This window comes from Microtus oregoni, unplaced genomic scaffold (genome assembly GCF_018167655.1).
Source record: "Microtus oregoni isolate MIOR12 unplaced genomic scaffold, Mior012 000062F_ref0000492, whole genome shotgun sequence".
NCBI lineage: Eukaryota > Metazoa > Chordata > Mammalia > Rodentia > Cricetidae > Microtus > Microtus oregoni.
In genome coordinates, this window is record NW_024543872.1 from 8,971,029 (window position 1) to 8,986,915 (window position 15,887).

At 49.8% G+C, this 15,887-nt stretch overlaps 1 protein-coding gene across 3 annotated transcripts in view; it reads left to right on the forward strand.

Annotated features, from left to right (window-relative positions):
* Positions 1 to 303: 303 nt before the first annotated feature.
* LOC121439643 (otoferlin) overlaps positions 304 to 15,887 on the forward strand; it is a 91,828-nt gene continuing 76,244 nt past the window's right edge. For 2 of the 3 annotated variants that reach the window (XM_041640194.1, XM_041640192.1), the window contains exon 1: positions 304 to 382. In XM_041640194.1, coding sequence (XP_041496128.1) covers positions 304 to 382 — 79 coding nt within the window. The remainder of the gene's footprint in view (positions 383 to 15,887) is intronic. The other variant, XM_041640193.1, reaches the window with a different exon arrangement.

The following is a 15,887-nucleotide window of genomic DNA, read 5'->3' on the forward strand; positions in this document are numbered from 1 at the left end:
CTAGGGACTGGTGCTGCTGAATAATGAATTCAGTGTGCATTCCCAAGCCACTGGCTGGGTGTACAACACACACACACACACGCTACACACATGCTGGGCTGACAGCTCAGAGGGGCGGGGCTGGCAGGGCTGCACGGCTCTGCTGAGCTGAAGAAGCAGCTCGCTGTGGTTGCCTTGGTCTCTGTGGGCAGCATCAGGAGGAGGCGGCAGCAGCCGGAGAAGAGGGAGGTGTGTGAGCTGCACTCAACCAGCTTGCTCCTTCCTGCTGCTCTGCCTGGCACTGCCCAGGCTCTCCCTGCCAGTATGGCCCTGATCGTCCACCTCAAGACCGTCTCAGAGCTGCGAGGCAGAAGTGACCGGATCGCCAAAGTGACTTTCCGAGGTAGGCAAGCCCCTGTCTCTGGGGAACCCCAGGTCTGCAAACTGACTCAGTCCATATTCTGTGAGTTGATAGAGACGGGAGAGGACTGGGAGGAAGGGTGGCAAAGTTCTAGCAGGCATAATGGTTATAAGGCTTTTTAAGTGTGGTCCCATGTGCCTGGCCTGACTAGCCTTGAGGTTTTCTACAATCCTCCAGGCCAACACACCAGTGTCCTGGCAGAATGCAGATTCTTGACTCAGTGAGGCAGAAATGAGGGGGTCCATGCCCACAACCACACAGATTCAAGACATGGGCCCCAGCACAGCCTTCCTGGGACCCGTCCTTCTCTTCCCCCACAGACTGGTGTCTGCCTGCTGAATAGGAGTCTGTGCCTGAAAGGACCAGAGTGGCTGGCAGAAACTGGCAGCCAGCGGCACTCTGCCCTCCGGTGCTCTGAGGGTACTGGCCTTCCTCAGACCTCTGATGTCGCTAGACAGGGACATTACTCCAACCTCTCCTCCTAGCCTCCTTCAGCTCATGGATTACGACCTACTGTGTACGGAATCTGGGGTCTGACGTGAGGCAGGCAGACCCCAGTCTGAAGAGCTACATCTGGCAGGGCCTGGGAAGCAGTTAGCAGGCTGGCACAATGGGTGTATGGTGCAGACGGGCAGGGGACATGAGTACTGTAACCAAGGCTGGGAGCTAGCGCTTGGGGAAGACTTCTAGGAGCAGACACTGCTCCCCTGCTGGCTGAGGGATGAGCAGAGGGAGCAAGCAAAGGGGATTGATGACAGGAGAGGTAAAAGGAACAGTGTGCCCCGAGGCCGGGAACAGAGCTGGAGAAGGGAGAGACAGAGGTGAGGAGCTGAAGCTGGGCATCACCCAGGGTATCTGGCAGCCCCCTGAAGAGTCAAGTAGAGAAAGACAGGGCCAGGTTTGCCTCTGTGCCCACCAACCTCGGCAAATAACAGTTCAACCTGCCTAGCCACAGGAAAACCCTCTGGTCCAGGGCTGTCTCAAACAGCCTTTGGATAAAGCCAATGTACTCTCCACTGTGACATCTTCTCCTCAGAGGGGTTGAAGGGAAGGAACTATGGCTCAGGATGTACATTGCCTCTACAGGTCTGCCAGGGGTTAGGAGACATGGCGAGTCACTAGACGTCCCTCTAGGCAGCTGCCTCACCCACACAGGCCATGGGCTCTCCACCTGCACAGCCTGCTGGTCACAGGGCTGGGTCAAGGTGGAAGTTCCAGCTGTGTCTGCTGGCAGGAGGGAGGCAGGCAGAAGGGACCTGAGAGTGGGCTGGGCCACCTACTGCTTTGCAGGACGTCCTGGTGGCGGCTTGCTCTCTGCAGTGCCACCTGCTGGCTGATGCTGGCTTTAGGAAAACAAGTACATCCTTCAGTCTGGGGCCTGGCCTGTGCTCCACATGTGGCCCTGCACTGGGCTGCTTAGCTCTTGGTTGCCTGGTGGCTACAGTGTGACAGGCCAATCTCCTTCACAGAAAGAGAGACTTTCAGGAATTAGTGGAGGGGTGGGGCTAGTGGTCCAATAGTCAGGTCTTCATCCTGTCTACCCAATCTTGTAATCTCTTTGATCTCTTCTGGGATCCACAAGGAGTAGACATCCTGTCCATCAGAGTCTCACAATTTGGGTGTGGGCAGTATGGGGAGTTGAACCCAGGGCCTCCGTTAACCATTCTATCTCTGAGCCATACATGCCCCAACCTTTTCTAGGCTTGAATTCACTCTGGCCCAGGCAGGCCTTGAACACACACCTTCCTGCCTCCTCCATAGCTGAGATTACAGGCTTGTCCCACCAGGCCCAGCTTCCGCCTCTTCCATAGAGCTGTAAGGCCAAACACCCAGGCTGACTGTAGCCCAGGCCTCCCCATTTGCAGGTTGTCAGAGGTAGAGCTCCTGCAGCAAGAGGTGAGGGGTGGGAGGAAGGGCTACGGAAGAGCACAGTCAGATCTCCGCAAAGAGAAAGCTCAGACATTCACCAGATGCATAGCAGGTGGCAACCATGGGCACCCCAAACACCAGCGTACACTGCCGTTCCTGAGGGACTTGACCAGCACATTCTCTCCTGACATCTACAACCAATGTCCAAGCCACACTGTGTTGGGGAGGGATGAGAAAATAGAGTAGCTTCCAATAAAGCAGGTGGCAGAAGGGGTAAGCGGCCAGCATGGGGCCTACGGGTGTAGGAGAGAAAGACCCTGTCCTGAGGAGTTTGCAGGGAAACAGGCAGGCATGAACTCCACCCTGCCTCACCCACCTGGGCCTCTCAACAGCAAATAGGACAGGGCAGCCCCATTGCGCTGAGAGGCCTCCAGCCTGCAGGAGCCATCTCCAGAGGAGGTCAGCTGGAGGATGCTTGTTGGCTTCCCGTTTCTCTGCTCTTACTTCAACTCGAATCATGGAATATGGGGTGGGAGTGTCTGTCTGCCTGCCTGTATACCTTTCTGTCTGTGCGCAGCCCCTGCCTTCCCCCGGCTGCTGAGATCCCAGCGTTAGGCTGTCATCTCTATACCCCTCTCTGGAGCCTTCTTGCCAAAACACAAGCTTGAGGATTTTCCAGACTTGCACTGTCCTCCTGGACTTCTTGCTGGTACCAAGGTTCTCTGTAGCAAGGCTTCCCATGGGGGTTCATCTTTACACTCCTTTACATCCCAAACCCCCAACTTCTATCCTGCTACACTGAATGTCCAGCTGGTTCCCAAGATGCCAAGGACTTTACACCTTCCTGCCTGAGACCGCGTACTTCTTTGTCGTACAATGACCCCCATCTTCCGTCTTACAATGTCCCTGTTATGCATACTTCAAGGCCCAGCTCATGTGTCACCTCCAGGAAGCCCTCCCTTTCCCTTCCACACCCTGTATACCCTCCTATAGCTCTGTCACCCTTCTGCTGTGGGTACAGGCCGCACTCTGGGAGCCGTCCTACCTCCTGAGAACCCTTGAGACAGAGGGCAGATCTCAGCTGAACTGCTAACTATCCTCCGTAAGAAACGGCTTCTTTCCTTGCCGTCTTCACTGGCTGTTTGTTGCTGTTCTGAGACAGGATCTCATGTCGCCCAGGCTGGCCTTGAACTCACAATGTAGCTGAGCAAAACAGGATTACAAATGTTAGCACCATGTACCACACTTCTCAATGTTTAACGGGTTTAAACTCTTCCACGGTGGCCCTGTCGGTCCCTGACTCAACCCAGCTGTGACTGTCACCAGGATTTTACACTGCAGGGAGCACCAAACTGAAAAGAGGTCTCATGAACCAAGAGCCAAGATCCCTGGCTCCATTCCTCCCATCAGCTTCCAGCTCAGAGAAGCCTCAGGGTCCCAGAGGAAGAGACCTCATCCTCCAGCAAATGTTGGGGGTGGTCCAGCCAAGGAACCATGTGTCTCAGAGCCCTAGCAGTCGAGGAGTGCTTCCTGTAAGGGGAGGCAGGGTTGGCTGGGAAAAGCAGCTCCTAGCTGAGTCTTGAACTGCATGTCTTTAAGTAGAGATTCAGGAGAGTGGAGGATGGAGTGTTGAAGGCAAAGCCACTCCAGATGAGGGGCTCACTGCCCCAGAGGCTGCTGGGTGAATTCCCAGCCAGAACAAGAGCTGGGAAGCCAGCCCTGCTGCTAGAGGCAGGGGAAGGGAGGTGGTGACTGTGTCCTGAGGAAAAGATTGCCCCTAGACTTTGTTTTTCTTGTTCAATATGACTTCTTTCTAGAAACTTCCCTGCCGTCCCCAGTTAGGGAAGCAGAGTATTCAAGGCCCCACCCTCATATTTCCCTGGATGCCCAGGCCACTCAGGCACCTGTGCTCTTGGAGGATGGGGCAGGTGGTTCCTCTTTCTGGGGGCAGCAGACAGAATGGCTCCCCGAGGACAGCAACTGCAGCCTGTGGCAGGAATGGGTACAGCTCTGTGCCTTGATATGGACACAAGGAATGCGCCCACAGTACCCTCCACTTCCCCAGCACGGGGGTGTGGGGGTGCTCCCTCTCGGCCAGGATAGTGAGTCTCCTCCCACTACTTCCTTCCTCTCCCTCCTCCCTCTTCTCCTTCCCTCCCCCTCCCTTCTTCCTTCTCTCCCTCCTCCTCTTCCCCTTGCCTCTTTCTCCCCCTCTTCCCCTTCCCTCTTCCTCTTCCTCTTCCCTTCCCTCTTCCTCCTCCTCTTCCCCTGAGCAAGCCCAAGTCATCCCCTAGGCCTTACCGCTTTGACAGGAGAAGGTATTCTCACGCTATGAAATGACTGTTAAATTGTCTTCTGCTACAAAAGCACTCAGTGAAAGCTGCTGGAAATGTACGGGGAAATGGGGAGCGAGAATGAGAGATGACTTGCTAATGATCCCCGAGAGTGGGAAGCTAGCTTATCCTGTCCATCTTTACTGGGTATGGAAAAAGCTACCTTTCTCCACCTACACCCATTCCTGGGACATATATATAAGCTTCAACCATTAAGAGGAGGGAGAATCACCCCAGCCAGTTTCCACACCCCTCAACTCATGGCCAGTCTTGCTTGCGAACCCTCCCCTTGTAATTCCCTCGTGCCAATTATGTTGAAAAAATACATGTGTTATTTCACCTAGGAGGGTTTAAAAAGCCCACATATTTTATGGTTCCTTAAAATGAAAACTTCTTTACTACTGCCAAACGCTCGGTCCATGTCCATTTCCTTTGTCTCCTCAATGTTGGAAACTGTTTTCCAGTTCACTAAAAGCTTCATTTTAATGTGTCTTATAAACCTAGTAATTAATCATCCATTCACTCATTCTTTCATTCATCCACAAATGGTATTTGAGAACCATCCGCGTGCTAAGCACTGCTCTAGACCCTGGGAGGGCAGCAAGGAGACCTTCAAGTGGAAGGGCAGTCCTGGCACCATCACTGTGAGTGCACAGAGGATTGCAGAGAGGGAGGCCCAGGGGCCAGGGCAGAGCATGGCCAGGGAAGCATCCTGGAACCAGGAGATAGGTAGCCCTGACAAGGTAGGACAAAGGCAAGAGACAGTGCCAACCCAGCCACTCTGCAGCCAGCTAGAGGCTCCAAAGTGGGTGGAGTCTGGGTGGGATTTCAGTGCGGATGGATACACTGCAAGAGAGGTGTCCTTGAGGGACAGGGACAATCTTCACAGGACAAGCCTACAGAATGAGCTAGTCTGGGGCTGGAAAGGGGGCTCAGTGGTTAAAGAGCTTGCCACACAATTGTGAGAACAAGTTTGGAGTTCCAGAACCCATATAAATATAAGGTGGGCACAGTGGCTTTCCTGTAATTCCACACCGGGACCGCAGAGACACGGATTCCCAGAGCAAACTAGACAGGGAGACTAGCCATATGGGCAAGCTCTGGGCTTTATTGAAAGACTGTTTTAATGAATAAGGCGGGTGAGAGATACAGGATGAATCCTGACATCGACCTTGGGCCTCCACAAGCAAGCACATGTGTGTGCCCATACACATGCAAAATTACAGATACGTGTAAAAATGGAAAAAGAAGAAAAGATTGGCGCAGTGTAGGGGTGCGGAGATGAGCCAGGGGTCCAGGAACTGGGAGTGCGGTATAGAGGCCGGAAAACACCAAACAGTGGTTCAGTGGGTCTTGGTCACACAATGAAGCCTGAAATTTTTGCCAAGAGGATGTGGGGATAAATATGGTGGTAGGTGGGAGAATAGGAAACTGAGATCTGGTTCAAGAAAGAACATTCCATTTGATTCCAGACTACAAAAAGGAAACCAGGGCAGGGTGCAGCTAGGGCTGCCGGATAGACTGAAATGGTGGCCTGGTCTTCAGAGTACAGGCAGCCCAGAGACTGTGATTGAGGGGCAGGAAAAGATGCTTCTGGATAGAGGGCAGATGGGGCTCATGGACTTGGATTTGCATTTGGAGAAGCAGGGGTCAACAGACTCAAATAGGTCTCCCTATTTGATCATCCCTGTCCTAGGCTCTCCGATGACCCAGGAGTTCTACTGTGGATGGGGAAACAGTGGGAGCTAAAATGGTACTTGGAACAGATTTGCGGCTTTGGGGGGTCCTCCTCTGTTCTCCTGCCTGAATCCTGGCAGTCACAGAGACATCTGGCCCAAACTCCTGGAGCTGTCAGCATCCTTGTGGGCATCCCCAGGGCTGGAGCCTGACCACTTCCAGAGGCAGCTGGTACTGTGCAGTCCTGACACAGATGCAGGCAATGACCCCACCCCCCGAGACTACGATGCCTCCCCAGCCCTTTAACTGTCCTCAGGGTGTCCCTACACTCCATTCTCCCTGCTATAGAGAGAACTGTGGACACCGAGATTCCGCTGAGGATAATCCATTCTCAGCTCAGACCTGGCTGAATGTCGGGGCACCCACCTCAGCAAGCAGCAACCATCACTGGAGGAAGGAATGCAGCCTCCCATACTACACAAGGGAAGACAGCCATAGTGCCCTTGTGGACATGCAGTTCTCACATGTGTCTGGAGGGTCTCCTAGGACAGAATGTCCTGTGATTCTCTCAACCCGTTAACTGCTTTCTGCCTGGACAGATCCACCTCCCAGGTGTTTTATGTTTAGAGATCTTCTTAGTTTGCCTTCATTGGTTTTTTTTTTAAATTTAATTTTTATTTTATTGTTTTCCATGAGTATTGGTGTTTTGTTTGTGTGTAAGTCTGTGTACTGTGTGTGTCCCTGGTACCCATAGAGGCCACCAGAGAATGACAGATGTAAACCACCATGTGAGTGTTTGGGAATTGAACCCGGGCCCTCTGGAAGAGCAGCAGCTGCTGATCTTAACCACTGGCCATTTCTTCAGTCCTTGCTTGCTTCTTTTAAAAATGTGAATGTTTAGGATAAAATCAGCATTGTACTTGTAGCAGTATTTTTACTCCATTTGAGAATGGAAAAGCATTCGCTCTCCCATCACGCACCTGCATAGAATGAGTTCTCTGTTCTCCGTGCAGCTTGCAGATCGCTAGGGTCACAAACTCCTCCATCTGTGTCTGGATTGGGAGAACCTAGCTCCCGGCATCTGCTAGCCCCACCCCAGGCTCCAAGACAGCACCTTCCCCTTCTCTGCCTCCATGGTCCTGCCTGAAGAGTGGGAACCAGTGACGTCAGTACCCTGGAGAAGGACTGAGCCAAGTTAGAGAAACAGAGTTTAATAAGTTCATCTATGCCTAAAAATCCCTGCCCTAGCCCTGCCTCTCAAGCGAGCCCTGAGGGGTCTGACTTTCTGGTTGTTGGCGGGTGAGGAAGATGAAAGGAATGGGTGATAAAATGACTCTTGAGTAAGTGTAATAATGACAGAGGGGCCTTGGCTTAGCTGCGACCTGGAGACCCAGGGAGTCTCTAGTCTGCTGGACCTGTCTCTGTGAGCAGCTGGTTTTCAGAGAGGACATTATTTAAGGAACTTGCAGAGTATCCTTTTGGGGGAGGGAACTTATTTTGAGTTGAATTTCTTTGTCATACTGTGCCACCACCTGTCAATAAGAAAGCAAAGAGCGCTCTGTGTAAGAAAACGAGGGGTTGTTCCCAAAGAAAATTACCAACAAGCAGACAAGAAAATCATTAGGGAGACGGAAGATCTGACACATCCCTCCACCAGCGTCACTCTAACTAACAGGGTTTTCTGAGATATTAAGCCTCAAAACTGAGGGCGACACCTTTGTCTGACAGATCTGTGGCGTGTTTGCTGTGACAGGCAGCGTGCTGAGGAGCTCAGGGATCACTACATCGCACAAGTCTGACATCGGGCTGCAAGATGGTTCTGTAAGCTTGGCGGCCTGAGTTGGGTCCACAGAACCCACATGGGGTGGACGGAGAGAAGCAACTCCAGAATGCTGTCCTCTGACCTCCACACGTGTGCCACGGCGTGTGTAACCACATACACATATCTTCCATTCATACTATTAACTAGGGGGATTAGAAAGACTGACATGGTGTGAACTCTCAGGGGAGTCTTTGACAGTGGGATAGTGTCGTCTACAGATGTGCTGGGCTGCATTCATAACTACTGTGGACCGCAGGTGGCACGCGGGCCTCAGATTGGACACATCCACACAGAGTATGTTCTTTGGCCAGAATGAAATTAATTATAAAACCAATAGCAATGGAATATATTTAAAAGCCCCGGATATTTGAGAATTAAATGGTAGCCGTCTTTCTAACCTGTGGTCAAAGAAGAGCACAAAGGAGAAATTAGAAAACACTGGTGGGTGGGGCTATAACTCAGTGGGGGAGCACTCGCCTGATGTGCATGCCACTCCTGGTTTGAGCCTTGACTCTGCCCCACGAGGTGCAGAGGCAGAGAGAGGAGCTGCCACACAAGTGTAGGACTAGAGTTCAGGTCCCCAGCACCCACGGAAAAGCCAGAGAGCCTTGCAGATCTTGCAATCTCAGCACTCAAGAAGCAGAGACAGGGAAGCCCCAGGGGGAGCCAGCAGGGTAGCTGAGTGGGATCTACAAGCTCAGGTTCAGGAATGGAGCCTGAGTCCTTAGAATGAAAAGCAACTAAGGAAGCCGCCTCTGTGTGTGTGTGTATGTGTGTGTGTGTGTGAGAGAGAGAGAGAGAGAGAGAGAGAGAGGACAATGGCTCTCATAAGCAGAGACATTAAATCCCTTCACAAATAGTGGCCAAAGGAACAGCAATATAGAAGGATAGTGCATCACAACAAATGAGTTTTATCCTAGGAAAGCAAAGTCCTCTTTAAAATTATGAAGTCAAAGCCTTTCACCATGTAAGTGGAAGAAATGAGAAAAGCTGCACACTTGGTTCTACCCACCGTCCCACAAAATCGTGTGGCAAAATCCAATACCCACTCAGGATAAGTACTCTCGGCAAAGCAAGAATAGAGCATTTTCTTCAGTCAGGTAAAGGACCACCCCAAACTACCCAGCTAACACCGCACTTACTCCACAAAGCCTGAACATTGACATGAAATACAGCACACCAAATACAGACAAAATGTGTCTGTGGGAACAAAGGTCACAGTGGTGAAGGCGCCAGTTCTCTGTAAATTACTGCTGTATAGTGAGACACAGTCCTAGCAAAAGTTACAACAGCCTGCTTTGTAGACACTGGAGACGATTTTAAAATTGTGTGAGATGCAGAGGATCTAGAATAGCCAAAAACACCTTAAAAACAGAAGTTTGGGAGTCTCTCCATTTTGTAAAAGCCTCTAAAGTCATAGGGACCAAGTCGGTAACACCAGCCTAAGAAAGCAGACACTCAGGAGGCAGATGCAAGTGGATCTCTGTGAGTTCAAGGCCAGCCTGCTCTACATAACGAGTTCCAGGACAGCCAAGGATACATGGGAAGACCCTGTTTCAAAAAGAGGGGGAGGGAAACTGGAGGGATGGTTCTGAAGTTGGGTGCTTGCTGTGTAAACATGGGGACCAGAGTTCAGATCCCCACGCCTGTGTGGTCTCACAAGCACCTGTAAGCCCAGGACAGAGGGAAGCAGAGACAGGAAGACTGTTGGAGCTTGCTGGCTGTCAATCTAGAGAAAAACAAACGAAGTCCTTTCATTGAGGACCCATGCTTCAAAGGAGTAACATGGAAGGGGATAGAGGGGGACTCATGATGCTCTTCTCTGGCCTCTGCACATGCGCACAGGCACACAACATGCACATAGGCAGATATTAATGAAATGCCAAACAGCTGCTTTTTTGCTTTGTTTTGTTTTTTGTTTTTCAAGACAGGGTTTCTCTGTAGCATTGGAACCTGTCCTGGAACTAGCTCTTGTAGACCAGGCTGGCCTCGAACTCACAGAGATCCGCCTGCCTCTGCCTCCCAAGTGCTGGGATTAAAGGTGTGCACCACCACCGCCTAACTTTTTTTTTTCCACGTTGCTAATTGGTTTGTGAAATAGAGCCATCACTTTGGAAGCTTCTTGGCAGTTTCTGATAAACTTACACAGATAACTATCCATTGTGCCTGAGGTTCTGCTCTTAGGCATTTCCACGAGAAAAGTGAAATTACATGTCTACAAAAGAAGGTGTTGAAAAAGTCACAGCAGATTTACTCATAATTACTCATAATAATGAGTAAATAATAATTTACTCATAATAATCCCAGTTTGCTTTCTATTGCTGTGATATAACACTAACTAAAAGCAGCATGCAAAGGGAAGGGCTTGTTTGGCGTAGAGATTGCAATTTCATCATTGAGGAAGCCAAAACAGGAACCTGGAGGAGGCGGGAACTGAAGCAGAGGCCATGGAGGAAGGCTGCTTACTGGCTTGCTCAGCCTGCTTCCTTATCTACAGCAGGACCGCCTTCCCATGGGTGGCACTATCCACAGTGGGCGGGTGTACCAGGCTTTTTCTTTTGGGTCACCTCCCAGCTCCCAAATCATGACACAGAGACTATTACTAGTTTTGAATGTTCAGCCTTAACTTAGCTCTTTTCTCGCTAGCTCTTATAACCTAACCTGTTTCTCTTCATCTACACTTTTCCTTGGGGCTTTTTACCTTTGTGTTTACTGTGTATCTTACTTTTCTGCTCTCTCTGTATCTGGCTGGCAGCTGCCTGGCTTCTTGCTCTGGGAATGTCCCTTGTTCTCTCCTCTCTACTTCTCCTTTTATTCCCCTCTTCTCCTGAGTCTAGATTCCTCCTAGTTATTCTCTCTCCCTGCCAGCCTTGCCTGTCCTTTCTCCTGCCTAGCTTTTGTCCGGTAGGCTCTTTATTAGAACAATCGGGTGCCTTAGGCAGGCAAGGTGAAACAAATACAACACACCTTTACATAATTTATCAGATGCAGCACAAACAAATGTAACACCCCTTTCCACAGTTAAAGAAATAGTCTGCATCATAAACAGATGTAATAAATTCTTGCCCAGTTAATAAAATAATATTCCATAACAGGTGGGACTCTCCCATAACAATCGATCCTCGAGAAAACGCTGCCCCGCAGTCGTCCCACAGGCAAATTTGGTGGAGGTAATTCTTCAATTGAAGCTCCATTTTCCCAGGTCACTTCAGTGGACAAGACAAGCAAAGATAACTGTCTAGCATAATAAGACACTCTCAGAAGCAACCTAAAAGTCTATGAGCAGAACAGCCCAGCACGTTGAGTTTACCCATACAATAGAATATTACTCAACAGTGAAAATCCACCATGTGGATAAGATCTCTAAACGAGGATCGAAAATAACAAGGAAAAATGCATCTCTGTTTAACACGTACTTCTCTCTGGTCAGAATTTCCTAAGTAATACACTGGAACTATTTACATTTATAAGTATTTATGTTAGTGTGCATTATTATAGTCTAGCGACAGTTAAAAGTATATCAGAAGATTAAATGTGGATTAAATGCAAATGTCACAAGATTTTATACAAGGGATTCTAGCACCCATAGGTTTAGATATCCATGGGAAATTGGTTCCAGGCCCCTCAGACACTGAGAATAGCTATACTGATGTATGCAACAATATGAATCAGAAAAGAATTGACTAAGAGAAGCCAGACACACATCTGGGGGCTGGAGCAATAGCTCAGCTGATAAAGCGCTCGTCTTGTAAGCACAAGGGCCTAGGGTTAATCCTAGAACCCACCAGGCATATACTTAAAATTCCAGTGTAGGGAGGCAAAGACAGGAGATTCTGGGGCTCTCAAGTTCCAATGAGAGACCCTGTCTCAAAAGAGACAGTGAATGGCACTTAAGGAACAACTCCCAAGGATATCTTCCGACTTCTATATGTGCTCAGGCACACATGCTCCTGCACACACCCACATGCTCCTGCACACACATGTACCTACACCCATATCCTCCTGCACACTTATGTATCTGTTCACACATGCACCTGCACACACATGCTCCTGCACACACATGCACATGTACATGTACCTGCACGCATCTGCACCTGCAAGTATATGTACACATGCTCCTTCACATGCATGCACCTGCACACACATGAACCTGCACACACATACACCTGAACGTACACATTCCTGCACACATATACACACATGCTCCTGCACACACATGAACAAATGTAACACATCTTTGCCTAGTTAAAGTAATAGTCTACAACAAAGCTGGGGAAAAATGGGGCAGGAAGGTAGTTCAGTGGTTAAGAGCAATTGTTGCTCTTACAGAGGACTTGGGCTTGGTTCCCTGCACCCACATAGCGACTCACACCCATCTATAACTCCACTTCCAGGGGATATGATGTCATCCTTTGACCTCCATGGGCATCAAGCATCCATGCTGTGCACATACGTGCAGGTCAAACACTATATACATAATGGGACAGAAACTGGAGCAGTTAGGTGCTGGCGGTGGCAGGTAAAAATTAGCTGGGAAAGGGTCTGGGGAATACTCTGAAGAGCTGAAAGTGTCCTATATCTTGACTGTGTGGTAATTAAACAAGTGCGTGCATTTATTAAGAGCCATTAAAATATACCCTTAAGATCTGTGAATGTAATTTTTACTTAGTTAAAAAAGAGTCATAATCACACTTAAAATACCTAAAACTTGAATAATATTACAGGTGAGTGAAAAATTGTTTCTAATTATATGCTGCTAAAATTACACTATAAATGTGATTCATAGTAGAGAAGACAACTTTTATATTTAGCATGTAACTTAAAGGCCTAAAGCAAAGACAAGACCATTCCACCGAATGATGACTGTATTCTACGTAGGTAATAAAATGTATGCCCATGCTGTTCCAAAGACCCCCCTTTCCCCATTTCATGGGTGAAGAGACTAAGTCAAGCAGAAGGACTTGATGGGGGCACAGACTTGCAAGTGGTAGAGCTGGCCCAAGAGCCACCGCATCTCCCAAACTCAGGACCGGAAGATGACTCAGCAGGTGAAGGCACTTCTGCTGCAAGACTGGAGATGTGGGTTTGGGTCCTGGAACCCTAGGAGGAGGGAACTGACCCCACAAAGGCATCTCCTGACCTCCACATGTACTTGTGGGGTGCACCCCCCACATTCACCATGCTTTCATACACAGTAATCATAAATAAAAAAACTTTTAACCACCTATGCAATACTCCTACACTCACAGCAACTTGATTTTATGCTCAGACTTGCTTCAAAACAACCTCTTGCCGACTGTCCTAAGGTTCCAAGACATTGAACTGGTCCAGCATGATTATTGCCAGATTACAGGCGATGATTCTGAGTGGGACTACCAGTGCCAGGGCTCTGAGCCTTGATTGGCAGCTCTAGACCCACCCACCCCTGTCAAAGGCTGGCCTCTCCCTCACACTCAGAGCAGTAGTGCCCTGCCTCCTGGAGCTTGTCAGGGTAGCTGGCCTTCCAAGGAAGGCGACTGACTTGAAGTGGAGAGATTGAGAATGCAGTAGGACCTTCTCGGAGAACTCCTCAGGGGTAACAGAGGAAGCACCCGCCGCCAGGGGAGGAGAGGGGCCTGGAGGAGCTCTACCAGGTTCATCTCAGGAAACGCTTAGTGATTTCCTGACTTTAAGTAAAGCAAAGAAAGAATTAGGACTGGGCCAAGTGTTGAAGAATGTTGTGTTCTATCTCTCAGCTCACATGGAGCAACAGTAGCTGGTTGTGGCAGGAGTTTGTCTTGGGTCTGTCTTGCACTATAGATGGTTACCAACCTACCGTGCACTCTCAGCAACAAAGCTCCATTTTTTTTTTTTCAAGACAGGGTTTCTCTGTGTATCTTTGGCTGGCTTGGAACTTACTCCATAGACCAGGCTGGCCATGAACTTACAGAGATCCACCTGCCTCTGCCTCTTAAATGCTGGGATTAAAGGCATGAGCCACACCGCGCCCAGCTAGCACCAAAGCTCCTTTTGAGGTGTTTTTGTGGTTGTTTTTCTTAAGTACAAAGTTGTACCAGGCTGGTACTCTCAAACTCTCTATGTAACTGTGCTGGTTAGTTCTTGTCAACTGGACACAAATTAGAGTCACTTGGAAAGGCGGACCCTCAGTTGAGGAATTGCCACCATCAGATTGGCCTGTGGACATTTCTATGGGTATTTTCTTGATTAATGATGATGTGGGAGGGACCAGCCCACTCTGGACAGGTAGTCTTGGGGTGTTTACGAAAGGAAGCTCTTAGCCGGGCCGTGGTGGCGCACGCCTTTAATCCCAGCACTCGGGAGGCAGAGGTAGGCGGATCTCTGTGAGTTCGAGACCAGGCTGGTCTACAAGAGCTAGTTCCAGGACAGGCTCCAAAACCACAGAGAAACCCTGTCTCGAAAAACCAAAAAAAAAAAAAAAAAAAAAAAAAAAAAAAAAAAAAAGAAAGGAAGCTCTTCAGGCCATGAGGAACAAGCAGAGAGAAGAGTTCCTTTGCCACAGCTTCAACCTCAAGGTCCTGCCTTGGCTTCCCATAATGCAATCTGTCTGCCAGACAAAAGCCCTCCTCTCCCCCTCCTCTCCCATGTTGCTTTTGGTCAATTTCTTTTTCACAACAGAGAACCAAACTCAGACAGTAGCTAAGGGTGTCTGTGAACCCCTTCATCCTCCTCTGGACAGTAGCTGAGGGTGACTGTGAACCCCTTCACTCTCCTCTGGGCAGTAGCTGAGGGTGACTGTGAACCCCTTCACTCTCCTCTGGACAGTAGCTGAGGGTGACTGTGAACCTCTTCAGTCTCCTCTGGCAGTAGCTGAGGGTGACTGTGAACCCCTTCACTCTCCTCTGGACAGTAGCTGAGGGTGACTGTGAACCCCTTCACTCTCCTCTGGACAGTAGCTGAGGGTGACTGTGAACCTCTTCAGTCTCTTCTGGGCAGTAGCTGAGGGTGACTGTGAACCCCTTCACTCTCCTCTGGGCAGTAGCTGAGGGTGACTGTGAACCCCTTCACTCTCCTCTGGACAGTAGCTGAGGGTGACTGTGAACCCCTTCACTCTCCTCTGGACAGTAGCTGAGGGTGACTGTGAACCCCTTCACTCTCCTCTGGGCAGTAGCTGAGGGTGACTGTGAATCCCTTCACTCTCCTCTGGGCAGTAGCTGAGGGTGACTGTGAACCCCTTCATCCTCCTCTGGGCAGTAGCTGAGGGTGTCTGAGAACCCCTCGTCCTCTGGACCCCACTCAGGTCTTCCTTCGATAGCTGCTGAGGACAGACCTCTCATTTCTCCCATTACCATGAGAATTCAGGGTGCCACTCCCAGCTCCATCAGGACTCTTTCTCAGCTCACAAGCTTTGAAAATTTGCATACCTTCTCTCCCGGAATTCCCAGCTCACCACCCAAGCCCTGGGAAGCCTGGAGTCTGTTATTCTGGTATCTGCCTTCATGCCTGGCTAACTCCTGCCTTGACCCGCTAGGCAAAGACTCATTTCCTCCCCATCTACCTTCTCTCTTCAAGCCAGCAGTCTAATTCTATCTTATATAAAAGCTTCTCCGCGCCCGACGCGTCTCTCCCTGTGGCTTGTAATAAGCTCTTAAAGGCAGCATCCAGATTCTAATTATCTCAGTTCAACGTCCCTCCGTGAAGGCTGAACGCAGGGCTGACCCAGGCCAGGGAGGGGGAGACCCCTTGCTGCCTGTGGAAATGAAGGAGCTTATGGGGCAAGCAGCCCTCTGGGCCTGTGTCTCGAGCAGGGCCAACTGGAAAAGGGAAC